The sequence below is a fragment of the Equus quagga genome, chromosome 21 (genome assembly GCF_021613505.1).
Source record: "Equus quagga isolate Etosha38 chromosome 21, UCLA_HA_Equagga_1.0, whole genome shotgun sequence".
Taxonomy (NCBI): domain Eukaryota; kingdom Metazoa; phylum Chordata; class Mammalia; order Perissodactyla; family Equidae; genus Equus; species Equus quagga.
The window spans coordinates 32717535-32730970 of NC_060287.1; the positions used below are offsets into that span (position 1 = coordinate 32717535).

The window sequence follows — 13436 nt, forward strand, 5'->3', positions numbered from 1 at the left end:
CTGCTCCCTCCGCTCTAAGCAGCAAGCCTTCCTGCCTGGACTAATGCGAGACTCTCCAGACTGGTCTCCTTACTTCCACTCTTGCCCCATCCTCAACTCCCCCTCCCCAATCCATTCTTCACACACTGTCAGTGGCTTTTTTTTTTTTTTTAGGGTTTGGCCCCGGGGCTAACAACTTTTCCCAATTTTTTTTTTTTTTTTCCTGCTTTTTCTCCCCCAACCCCCCCGGTACACAGTTGCATATCTTAGTTGCCGGTCCTTCTAGTTGTGGGATGTGGGACGCTGCCTCAACGTGGCCTGACCAGCGGTGCCATGTCTGCGCCCAGGATCCGAACCCTGGGCCCCCGCAGCGGAGCGCGCAAACTTAACCACTTGGCCACAGAGCCGGCCCCGTCAGTGGCTTTTTAAAAAGATAAATCAGGCCATGTCACACCTTTCCCTAAAACCTCCCAAGAGCTGAGTATCTGGAGAGCCTCAAGCTCATCACACTGACACTTGAATCCAGACTTCCTACACTGGCCTACAAAGCCCTTCACGGCTGGGGCTGGGTCTCTCCAGGCTCACCCCAGACCACACCCACACACGGACACACAGTGTGCTCTAGGCCCCCCGCTGGCCTGCTGTCTTGAGGACACACCAAGCTCCTTCCCACCGAGGGTGTGCCCTAGCTGCTTCATGCTTGGAAGCTCTCCCTCCCCCTCCAATCTTTATACAACAGGCTCCGGTTTTGCTAATCAAATCTCAACCTCAGCTGCCTCTCTGAGCCGCCTTCCTTGACCATCCGATCTACAGCAGTCACCACTTTACATTCTAGAATATTATACTATCTTAACTTTGCATAGCACCCAGCAAATACTATTTTCTTGTTTATTTGCTTAGTCTTTCTCAATCTGTCTCTAAAACGTGGGCTCTTTGAGAGAGAATCTTATCATTGCTACATCCTCAGTGCCTGGTACGCAGTAAGTACTCAATAAATATTTGTTTGTGTCTTAGACATGAAACTGGTGGCAAGGACACGCACATTAAACATACCCTTCTCCCAAATCCAAGAGTTTGAATTCTGGGCCTCTGAGAACAAACAGTAGGGAGGACACAATTGCCCCTGAAAATTACAACGTTAATGTCTCTCTGTTGGGACTTCTTGCTGCTGCTTCTGACACTTATTTTTCAAAAAGTCTGCTATATGGTAATGCAGTATTTTATTTATTCTCTCCTTAATAACTTATATTTGAGAATACTTAAATACTAATGAAACTTAACCTAAGAGAAGTTCAACTTACATCTTTTTATATTTCAACACCAGGGATTAATAAGAGAGGTAGTCAAAATAATTATGGTCAAAATTATTACATCAAAAACGTATAATAAATGTGTGCTGCTAGTCTACACACAACTCAGTTTTTGGGTGTAAGTTCTTTGGCTGCAAGAAAGAACATTTGGTTTACTTCACTAATAGGAATATCTCTTAACGCTGGGATGGCCTCTTCTTGGTATTTCTTCTGCTGCTGATTTTTCGCATAGTTATCTGCAAGGAGAGGAAAAAGGGCTCAGTTACCCAAGCAATTTCTTCTCTAGTCTCTGTGGGTTATAGAGACCCACCACATAGTTTACGAGGCTGATGTCTGGACAACGACAAATACCACGTTTAACATAATTAAAAGACTACTTATATTCTCTCTTTAGAAGAAATGTCCCAATTAAAATAAAAATCAGCAAAGTACTTTTTGCATCTCTAATTTGGTTAAGGAACTAATATTTCATTCAACTATACAATGATGATTAAAGTCCCATTTGCCATTTGACCATAGGTAGGTAAGCCTACCCAGGCTTAGGAAACATATTTAAATCAACACCCCAAAACTATTACATCATTTGGTACAATCATTCATGCAAACCTAACAATTTTCCCTCTTTGCACAAACTGTCTATTTGCTGTAATTCCAGTCAAGAATGCAGGGAATACAGAAGGCTATCAGAGAAGAAATATAAAAATACTATAATTGATTTTCAAAATACATCGTATAGGCTGACAAAAAGAGGCTTTGAAAAGTTAAAAAATCATATCAGGGAACTTAAAAAGTACTTTGCTTCCTAGAATCTAAGCAAGCTCAGGAATCTAATTTATTTTAATCTTTAGACTTGAAGTAAAAGAACTTAAAAAATAGAAAACTACAAAAACATGCTGTGGCTCTTCTATTCACTTAATTGGGGTCAGGCGTACAGTGACCCTGAGGATGACATCTCCCCTCCCCTCGAAATCCCTCTTCTGGACAAGCTCTGCATGGACCTATTGGCCATTCCTTGATCAACACTGCCTGTTTAGGATAAAAAGTTTTTCTCAGGCAAAGTTGCTGAAGAACATATTATATGCTTGTGGTTTTTATGGAAAAATACACCTGTTAACTAGTGCTGCAAACAGCATATTCATCAGAACTTATTTCTGCCATGTAAACACTTCCTCTGATATAACTTTGTATTTCTTTCTCCTAGGTTCTTTTTATTGTGCCAGTGTGTGTCACCTAGTGCAGCATATTCTTGGCTGTTTTTTTTTTAATAAGATTTTTTTTTTCTGCTTTTTCTCCCCAAATCCCCGCAGTACATAGCTGTATATTATTAGTTGTGGGTCCTTCTAGTTGTAGCGCATGGGATGCTGCCTCAGCGTGGCCTGATGAATGGTGCCATGTCCATGCCTAGGATCCAAACCAGCAAAACCCTGGGCTACTGAAGCACAGCATGTGAACTTAACTACTTGGCCACGGGGCTGGCCCTTGTTTTGCTTGATAAAAGTGTTGACACCCCATCCTCCATCCCCCAGCAGTTTCTTTAATACCATTTACCTGTGATTGTATGAATGGAGTCGAGTGGAGAGGTACTCATCATGTTTATTCCAAATAAGAGTATATAACCGATTACTATAGTAATGAGGAGGTAGACAGGCAATGCGACCGCCCAGTATCTGCAGAAGAGAATATTAAAGCAGGTAACAGACTTCCCAAAGAGCTGAATTCTTGAGTCCATCACCAAGTTAACATACTGTGAAAATTTAATTTTAATTTTTATTGAAGGAATACATGCATATAAAAGGCAGTCAAATAATTCTACAAGGCCTATAATGAAAAGCTGGAATCCTGTAATCACACCCATCCTGACCCCAGAGTCTTACTCTCCAAAAGGGAACACTTTTAGCATCTGAGCTGTTTCTTCTGGTATTTACTTACACATTTCTACACAAGGTACTCATTATTATCTCTTGATTTTTTTCAATTTCAGACATTTTCTCTGGACTACCTAAGACGGAGATGAGGAAATTAGCTCTTTTGCACCCTGCCCTCTCACCTTCCTCCCTATCCTCCTACTATACTTACATCACAATTTCTGATCATGTCAGCAGTTTTTTTGAGGAAGATTAGCCCTGGGCTAATCTGCCACCAATCCTCCTCTTTTTGCTGAGGATGGTCCGAGCTAACATCCATGCCCATCTTCCTCTACTTTATGTGTGGGACACCAGCCACAGCATGGCTTGACAAGCGGTACGTGGGTCCACACCTGGAATCCACACCAGTGAACTCCGGGCTGGCAAAGTGGAACGTGTGAACCCAACCACTGCACCACTGGGCCAGCCCCCACATGAGCAGTTTTTAAAAATTATTGTGACTATGGGGCCGCTCCCGTGGCCAAGTGGTTGACATGGCGCTCCAGCTTCGGTGGCCCGGGGTTTCCCTGGTTCAGATCCTGGGTGCAGACGTGGCACCGCTCATCAAGCCATGCTGAGGCAGCGTCCCACAGAGCACAACTAGAAGGACCTACAACTAGCATATACAACTACGTACTGGGGGGCTTTGGGGAGAAGAAGAAGAAGAAGAAGAAAAAAAAGAGATTGGCAACAGATATTAGCTCAGGTGTCAATCTTTAAAAAAAAATTATTGTGACTATATAAATGATGTTTGCAACTGAGCACCTTAGTGTATTATTATGTTTCCTTGTACAATATTTTGTTTTTCCTGGATTTAGTAGTTACATCTTTTTGTCTCTTTGCTTGGTATCCCATGTACCTATCAATACTGAATCCTCAAGTTCTCTGATAGGACTCTATCTCCTATCCTCTCAATATGGTTCAGCACATCACGTGCTCTGTCCTGGATGTTTTACCGGGTGCATTGTTTCCTTAATAATTTCCTCCCTACTGTTTTCTCTTTCCGGAACTTCCAAGAGATAGCTTTTTTGCCGTTATACTTTCCTCATCTCTTCTCTATTTGCCACTTTGCTGTGTTCTCTTCTACTTTCTGGAGATTACCTTTTAGTTTATCTTCTAACCTTTCATTAAAATTTTAATTTTCGCCATCATATTTATAATTTCCAAATACAGTAATTCCCTGAACATTCCCCTTTTTATAGCATTCTGTTGTTTCATAGTTATAATCTTTTATTATCTTTGAGTATTTTGCTATTTTAAAATTTTCTTCTGTTCCTTGCATTATCTTCATTTCCTTCAAGTTCCCTTTTTTGCTTTTCTCTTTTATATTCCATTTTAGAGGGTTTTTTTAATGTCTGGTAAGTTACAGCTGTCCATTCATATTTTAAAAATGAAGTAATAAGAAGCTAACTGGAAGCATTATGTACACGTGGGCAGGATGGCCAACTGGTGAGCTCCACCGTAGGAGACCCGGCCATTCACTGGAGGATGTCCAGATGTCAGAAATTAGAGATCTTTTCTCCTGAGCTGGGTGACTTCCTCAGGGAGCACCCTACCCTCTTTGTTGGGAGAAGTAGAGTGGTATAAGCCTGCCAATCAGAAGCCTGAGATCCCAATGAGGAAAGGTGCGTGGGGGGAATCCCATCACTGAGCAGATTCACACTTCTGTTTTCGGTAGGAGCCTCATCTCCACATTCAGTTCGACGGAGCGTCCCCAGCCCAGAGCCTCATTCAACCTTTTCAGAGAGCAACACTCCTGTCTTCTAGGGGAGGGTTGGTCTTCAGTTTTGAGGGCCGAGGAAGGGGACTGGAGGTCTAATGCTCTTTAAGCACTGTTTTCAGCCCAACCCAGAACTACTGTGTTAAAGAGGTGCCTGTACCTCCAGTGTCTGAGCCTTTCTGAGTTCCAGGGCACAAACATTCTTGCTGGCTTCCCTCCTTTTGCAATGTGGAAGAAGAGGGAACTAAGTCAGTCACCTCTCACCCGCCTGCAATCCACTTCCCAAAATGCTGTTGATACTTCTTATCTACTTTTCCGTTATTTGTTCCCGTGGGTTTACGCCTTACATTTTTTTCTACAGTATCATTTTAGCAGGATGTTGGGAGGAAATGGAGATAAAGATGTGTGTTCACCCCACCATCTTTAATTAGGAGGCGCACCAATAATGATCTTTAAAAAGCTTTGAATTTCTAAATGGTTATTTATGGATCTTAAAAGAATAAACATTGAAAATTTGGGTAGTCTTTAGGAAATATCTGATCATTCAAAGCAGCATTAATATATTCTTATTTTATTCAAGAAATACGTTCAACTTACTTTTGAGGCCAATAGGTTAAGCCTAAGGAGTTTAGCCAAGATTCAGGAACAAATGCCCACACGAGATATAGTACTATAGAAGAGGGGAAAAGAAAAAAAGAAAAAAGTCAGTAAGGCATGCATCTCATCTAGGATGGCTCAGATAAAACAGAAAGGGTCCTCTGGAGCTTCCCTGCTTCACTCAGAAGTGATTTTTCCCTCCTTTCAGTTCTTCTAGCTCCTTATTTCTATCATCCTTGCAATACTTATTATAATTATTTTATATTAGTAATCTCTTTATTGTGGTTAAAAATATAAAATTTAACCTTTTTTAAGTGTACAGTTCAGTTGTATTAAGTATATTTGCACTGCTGTGACACAAATCTTCAGGATTTTTTCATCTTGCAAATCTGAAACTCCATATCCATTAAACAGCAACTCCCCTTTTCCTCCATTAATCATTTTTTAAAACAAGTTTTAACTCACACTGGATTTTAAGCAACTGAAAGGCAGAAATTGTGCCTTAGCAATTGTAATCCTGATAGCACCAAGCAATTTTCTTTATGCATACAAGGAATTTAATGCTTCATCCCACAGGGTTGAAATAATTACAGACATTTAGTTGCTTACAGTCCTGTCCTGATCCACATGTTGGGCTGCCGCCTTATCTCCCAGAGCACAATCTTATTTCCTTCAATCCAACTTTCTGGGGCATCCTTTACTGTTGTCCCTACGTGGTAAAAACAGCTAACCTCTGACCGCTCACTGTGGGGTAAGCACACTTCCAAGCATTTTACATGCATTATTTCATTTAATCCTCAAAACAATCCTATGAAGTATTATGTCATTTTTACAGAGGAGGAAACGGACTCTTAGAAATATCTGCCATGGGTAAGTGGCAGACACAAATTTCAAACTACCTATATCGATGATGATGAAGGATTAACATTTTTCTCAACACATATGTATTACAGAATTCTATATGTCAGAAGCATGAGACACAACAGTGAATCCAAAAGAGATGGCTTCTGCCGTTCCTGAGCTTAAAATCTTGTGAGGAAGAGAGAGGAGTAGATTGCTATTTTCAGTACACTAGGAGAAGTGCTAATGAGTGACTAACAAAAGATGATATAGGAGCACCACTGCTGGTGATGCAGGCAATGTTAATGGTCAGGAAAGATTTCCTGGAGGAAAACTGGGGCCTAAAGGATGAGTAGAAGGTTAGCCAAGGCAGTAAGAAGCCCCACGAGATTCGGTGGCAAGAGCAGATGAATGAGTTATGGGAGTTTTCAGAGTGAGTGTCTAGTAATTTCAACCCTGAAGAAAGAAAACACTTGAGCAGTCATTCTCCACAGAGTATTGAGTGACCTTCCAAAAATATAAATTTGACCATAACACTTGTCTTTTAAATCTTTCAGTGCCCTGGGAATAAAATCCAAACTCCTTACCCAGGGATGGCCAGGACTTAAATGATGTGGCTCCTGCCTAGCTCTCCAGTGTTCTCAGGCACTACACTCCAGTCCAGCCACACTGTCTCAGGGCCACTGCACTTGTAGTGAGCTCTGTCTGCCTGGAATGTTCTTCCCTTGGCTCTTTCAATGGATGCTTCCTTCTCTTCCTTCATGTCTTAGCTCAGATGTCACCTCCTTAAAAGAGGTTTTCCCCATCACTTGCTATTACGGCTGTATCCCACCCACCACACCCTCATTACTCCCAATCATTTCCCTTTATGTTCTTCAAAGCTATTTTCACAATCTGCAATTCCTGTTATGGACAGCATGTTTGTGTCCCCCTCAAATTCATATGTTGAAGCCCTAATTGATGCTATTTGGAGTTGGGGCCTTTGGGAGGTAGTTGGGTTTAGAAGAGGTCATGAAGGTGGGGCCCCCATGATGGGATCAGTATCCTTACAAGAAAAGGAAGAGACCAGAGCTTGCTCACGCTCTCTCCCCACTATGGGAGAACGCAGCAAGAAGTTGGCTGTCTACAAGCCAGAAGAGGGCCTTCACCAGAACCCCATCATGCTGGCACTCTCATCTTCCACTTCCCAGCTTCCAGAACTGTGAGAAATAAATCTATATTGTATAAGCCACCCAGTCTATGGTATTTTGTTATTGCAGCCTGAGCAGACTAAGATAATTACCTTGCTTTTAATTCAGTAAATATTTCAATGTAAAGAGGGAGTCATGTAAGCCCCCTGCACCCACCACTAGTTTTATCATAACTGTTGGGTACTGGCCTCTGACCTCCTCCCTCCTATTACTTTCTGCCTCACTTTCTCAGGCTTCAACCTTACTGACATCCACTGACATGTTTCTTGAACCTACAGGCATGCTTCTTCCTAACGGCTTCTGTACTGGCTATCTCTGTCTGGGAGGCTCTTTTCCCAGATCACCATATGGCTAACTTGCACTTTTCACGTCTGTGCTCAAATCTCACCTCTCAGCGAGGCACTGGAAATTCCAGACCGCTGTATTTAAAACAGCAACCTCTTCCCACTCCTTATTCTCCATTCTTGCTTAATTTCTCCCATGGTACATGTTATCATCTCACGTTGTATATGTGTGACATATTTAACTTGTCCATTGGCTAGCTCCCCCCATGAGAATGGAAACTCTATGAAAGCAGGAAATTTTGGGCTATTTTGCTCCTCCTTTGCCTCTCACAGTGCCTGGCATGTGGTGAGCACTAAAAAATTTGTTGAATTAAGTTTCGGCTGTGGGTATTACTGGATTTAAGTCTTAAAGTCATTACTTTGATTTATTTGTACAGTTTCTAATCCTTCATACTCTCTAAAACAAGGGTTGACAAAAATGGTGATGTTGATGATAACAATAACAGCAGCTAACACTTATTAAGTACTATTGTTCCCATGCATTGTTTTCAGGGCTTTGCATAAATTACTCCAATTAATCCTCACAACAGTCATAAGAGGCAGCAGAGCGAAGTCAACCCACTGTCTGGGTTCAAATTCTAGCTCCATCACTTACTGGCTGTGTGACCTTGGACACGTTCCTTAAACCCTGTGTACCTCAGTATTGTCATCTGTAAAATGGGGACAAAAATAAGACTATCTACCCTACAAGACTGTCTTATGCATAATAAGCATTCAATAAACATCATCACCACCCTTTTACAGATGAAGAACCTGAAGGCTCGAAGAGGTTAAGTAAATGGTCCCAGATCACAGAGGGAATCTGTGGGGGAGTCAGGATTTGAACTCAAGCTATAACTTCTTCACTCCATAGACTCCCCTAGCCAACAGCTTGGTTGGCTATACTGATGCACTTAGGGTTCAGAAGCACTCCCACTCCCCCACCTCCCCAGTTTCCACAAAATTCCACAAAGTTGGATGGTGGGCACCTAATATTCTCCCTTTTGTTTCCCTCCTAATTCTCAAATCCCTTTCAGCAGAGACGTGGGGCCTGCTGTTTGTCTTTGGGCATCTTAGTGTCTCAGTGAGCATCAGTTGCCTCATCTGTAAAATGGGATCTTATGGAGACTGAGCAAGATCTGGGATGTATAGGGCAGCTGACTTCTCCAGCCTAACTCCCTTCACTCTCCAGCTCCTACAGGCTGCACTGGAGCCACACCAACTTACTCACATCCAAACCCCTCATTCAAGGCCTCCCCACTTCTTACTGTTGGGGGAAAAAGCTGTCTCTGATTTCCCAGTTTGATTTCACGTCTCTCCCCTGGGCTCCCATGGCACTTATCACACTGAGTGTTAATCGCAGATTTACTTGTCGGTCTTGCCCACAAGACCATGACCACAGGGACCAGGTTTTATTCACTTTGCAATCCTCTCTGCTGCTGTATAAATATTTTGTTGAGACTAAATCTTTTAGGCTAGTGTCTGGCACATAAAAACCTCCGAACAAACCTAGGTTCCCTTCAGGTCTTCTTAAAAAGAGACATAGGTAGAAAGAACCACAGTTCATGTGCGCACGTTCTGACAACAAACGCAGTAATTTCCTTGTCCTGGAACACCAGGAAAAGGCCCTGGCCATCTCTCAGCAAAGTACTTACTGAAGCCAAACTGGGAGCTTAAGAAAAGGACAAAGCCATAAATCGCTCTTTCTGGCAATGGCGACGGTGAATTTTCCACCATTTTCCCGGTGGCTTTAGACAATCTGTGGAAAAGAAACACAATGGCCCGTGAGTGATTTCCTCCCCGTCACCATTGGTCTGTTTTAACCTCATCGCTCTGCCATGGGCACAGCCCCTGCAGTGATTTTCCCGGACTAAAGCACTGCAAACTGTCATCCTGCGCACACACCTCTGACACACCCCCGCTTGCCCACCAGACCCCACGCCTCGCGTGCACGCGCAAACCCCCCTGGGCGCGCACAGGGGCACACAGGGCGGAGCGAGCACCCTGCAGCGGAGGGGAGGGGACGGCAGGGGAGAGCAACGGAGGGACAGACGCCGCTCCTGCCCCGCAAGCTTCGCCTCCCTTCGGGAAGGGAAGGGCAGGGCGGAGGCTGGCGCGGCCTATCCCGGCCTGGGCTGCGACGCCGGGGACCCGACCCTGCCCTCTCGTGGGGGCTTCTGTTTCCCATTAGGAGGATAGGAGACCCTCGACCTTGTGTCCCTCATGCGCCCAGTGGGGCCCCTCCCGCCCGCTCTGCCACCTCCGCGCTGAGTCCCCTGCGCAAGTGCCAAGGGGCGAGCCGCAGGGGGGCGAGAGACAAAAAAAAAACCGATGGAAAGTCCGAGTAGCGAAGGCACCCACCCACCGACACACCCACCCAGGCGCAGGCGCACCGCGCCTCTCGTCGGACCGGAGCGCGCGAGCGCGGGGTCCCCGCTGGATCGCTCCGCTCGCCGCCGCGGAGGTGGGCGGGGCGGCGCCACCGCGCATGTGCGCCAGCCCACGTGACGCGCCGGCCGCCCGCGCCGCCGCCAGCTCCCGGCCGCCGTCTGTCTGACGTGGAGGGCCCGAGGCGGCGGCGGCTGGCCGCGTCCGAGGCTCGCGGGCGGCGGGCCCCGGTGAGTGCACACCTGGCGCGCGGCAGGGCTCCCGGATGTGTCTCCTTGTCGCGCTGCAGCCGAGATGCCCGGGGAGCGGGGCCCTCCACACCCCCTCCGTGGGTGTGTGGTGAGTGTGGGTGTGTGCGCGTCGCCCCGCGTCGCTCGCTGTGGTGCCCGCGGTGTGTCTGCGTGGGTCGGGCTGCCGGTGCCCTGGGGGTGTGGCCGCCTTTGTCTGCCCCAGTGGGTGTGTCCTCTTTGACTGGGGTCCCCCTTCTGCAAGCCTGGGCCCCTCCGGGGGTCTGTGCGGGCGACGGTGGATGTGGCCCCTGTGTGTGCGCATCTCCCTGCCGCCCGCGCATCTTCTCCCGGGTCCGAGCGACGTGACGCCCCTGCTAGGCGTGAGGTCCCCCAGCCCGTGTGTCCTCTCCTGGCCCCTTTTTGTGTGCGCCGGTTCTTCCCGGCGGCGGCGCCCCAGGCTGCGTGGGTGGCCCCCCCCTTTGTGTCACTGCCCCTTCGGGGGAGTGTGCGTCCCCCGCGCGCATGGCCGCGCCTCCTGCAGTCGTGACCCCCGCCTGGAGCATCGCCCCCCCGGTGTGCGTCCTCGCGTGTCCCCGCGCGCCTGCCGCGCTTGGGTCCTGTGGAGTGCGTGATCTCGGTGGTGCGGGTTTTCGTTCGCGAGTGTTCGTGAATGTTCGTGCGCGCCCGGTCCTCTGTGTCTTGTGTTTCCTACGTCTGCGCCACCTGTTTTGGTGAGCATGGCAGCCGAGTCGGGGCCGGCGGCTCCCCAAGGAGGGGACCAGGAGGGGGGGAAATCAACCCAGCGCTCCCCCCTCCCCTGCGCCCCTTCGGAGCATCCTCCCTCCCCCGACGCTTCAGGACCCGGGGACAGCCGCGGGTCTGGCCAGCTGCTCCGCAGTGTTTACGGTGTCAGGTGTGGCTTGTTGAGCCAGCCTCTTCTGGGGCCGGAATAAGGGAGGGGACAAGGGCCAAAAATGGAGCCAAGGCGTAGGTACCAGTGCGGCGTGCCTTTTCCAGAGGCGCCCTAGATGCCCAAAACCCTTCCACTGCAGAACTCCTAAAAATATATGCACACGCCAATTGGGCGAATACATTCTAGCCGACCCTGGGCGTTCGTGATAATGCTTAATATATATGGTGTTTTATGGCGTTTACATAAATTATTTCTTTTGATTCTGCCCTACATCCTGGCGGGAAGCAAGGTAGACATTTTGGAGATTTTACTTCTCCCGTGGGAATAGTTTCCTCATAGTTAAGCTCTAGTTAGGGCATTTTTTATTGCAGGAAATTTGCGTTTTTTCCTAAGGGAAATGGAATTTCTTATAAGGATGCAAAGAGAGAAATTTCAAACCCTTTAGGGACCCAACTGCTGCTGCTCTTGCTCAAAGGTTCGTGCTCTGCGCTCAAGGGCTGCGTTTTGGTGTCTTGTCTCTGTTCATTTGCTCTCTTTTCTCACTCTTGCCTAATTTTCCTTTTTAATTTTTGGAATATTTCACATATAAGATACAGAGGGGGATCTAACCAACCCATGACTCAGATTTACAGATGTAATTATTTTGCCAAATTTACTTCGGAACCTCTGTTTTTTTTTATGAGATAAAATTGAAGATATTGGAGGTGCTCTCAGTTCCTCCCCCTCCTTCTCTAGAGGTAGCCACCGTATTCAGGTTTGTGTCTATCATTCTCTTGCATATTTTATACTTGGATCACAGTGAATCCATAAACAATATCTAGTGTTGTGTGTTTTAAACTTTAATGGTATTAAATGATATGTGTCTTTTTGCCGCTTGCCTTTTTCGATCAGCATCACATTTTTGAGATTTATATATGAATAAATTTCGATAATGGTGTTATCATTGGTTCGTTCATTTTTATTGCTGGTATAGAATTCCATTGTATGAATATACCAAAATTTATCCATTTCCTTATTGATGGACTTTGAAGTTGTTTTTTGGTTTTTCACTCTAAGAACAATCCTGCAATAAACGTCTTTGTACTTGTTTGCTTGTGCACACATTTGGAAGTTTCTCTAGGAAATACACCTAGTAGATGAATTGCTGCATAGTATGATAAGTGCATCTTCAACTTGACCAAATATCACAGAAGCTCTCCAGGTGGTTGTACTAATTTTCACTCTCATTGGTATGGAGTGAGGACACCGTTTCCTCACATCCTTGCTAACATTTTGCTATCAGACTTTTACATGTTTGTTGTCTCTCCACTGACCAGCTTCCTTGTAACTTTAGCTTGTGGCTAAATTTGCTTGCAGCCACTTTGGCTTCTGTGCTAACCCTGTGTCAGCCTGTGGGTTCATCTCTCATGGCTAACTGGCTCCGTCTTTATCTCATTTGGTCCTCGTAAGATTAATTCCAATAAACAGTTGTTTTGTACCTAAGGTATGTCAGTTCCTATGGTTGGTGTAAAGATAGTAATTTCCATGGTGTGTTATATGTACCTCTCTAGCTGCAGGTGAAGAGATTTAATTACGTACTTTTTTTCATATGATGAGTGGTTTTTTAAAATCGTTTTTTTCTTTAATGTAATATTTGGTGTGTTCAAAATAAATGTAACATATAAGCAAGTTGTGAAGCAAAACAATAAAATGAAAACTTATCTATCCACCACTTAATCCTTGAGAATCCAAATGACCAATATTGAATGTGCTCACCTCCAGAGTGACTATCCTGAATTGTGTCTGTCATTCTTTGCTTTTTAACAATAATTTTATCGGGTGTGTATGCATCCCTTAACAATGTATTGTATGGTTTCTGTTGTTTTTGGGTCTTTAAAAAAAGGAATACAGGATACAGTTTTCTGGGGCTTGCTTATTTCTCTCAATGTTATGTTTCTGCATCACTGTAATTGAGTATAGATGTAAGTCATTAATTTTCACTGCTGTGTAGTATTCCGTGGGTGAATATAACACAGTGTATGCATTCTTCTGTTGATGGATAT

At 45.3% G+C, this 13436-nt stretch overlaps 2 protein-coding genes across 9 annotated transcripts in view; one reads left to right on the forward strand and one right to left on the reverse strand.

Moving 5' to 3' along the window:
• Nucleotides 1-1182: 1182 nt before the first annotated feature.
• PIGP (phosphatidylinositol glycan anchor biosynthesis class P) lies at nucleotides 1183-10593 on the reverse strand. 4 transcript variants are annotated; one of them, XM_046648043.1, is made up of 5 exons: nucleotides 10494-10593; nucleotides 9519-9622; nucleotides 5511-5583; nucleotides 2838-2956; nucleotides 1183-1525 (listed from the first exon to the last, which is right to left on the reverse strand). In XM_046648043.1, the coding sequence occupies exons 2-5, from the start codon at nucleotides 9598-9600 to the stop codon at nucleotides 1395-1397; spliced, it is 405 nt and encodes a 134-aa protein (XP_046503999.1). In that variant the 5' UTR covers nucleotides 9601-9622; nucleotides 10494-10593; the 3' UTR covers nucleotides 1183-1394. The 4 variants fall into 4 exon arrangements, with proteins under 4 accessions (XP_046503999.1, XP_046503997.1, XP_046503996.1 ...); XM_046648041.1 differs by lacking the exon at nucleotides 10494-10593 and adding an exon at nucleotides 10241-10373; XM_046648040.1 differs by lacking the exon at nucleotides 10494-10593 and adding an exon at nucleotides 10229-10368.
• The window catches only part of LOC124231314 (E3 ubiquitin-protein ligase TTC3-like), a 122420-nt gene continuing 119375 nt past the window's right edge, over nucleotides 10392-13436 (forward strand). For 2 of the 5 annotated variants that reach the window (XM_046648033.1, XM_046648036.1), the window contains exon 1: nucleotides 10461-10590. The gene's annotated coding sequence lies outside the window, so the exon portion shown is untranslated. Of the gene's footprint in view, nucleotides 10591-13436 lie in introns of all 5 variants that reach the window. The other 3 variants (XM_046648035.1, XM_046648039.1, XM_046648037.1) reach the window with 3 other exon arrangements.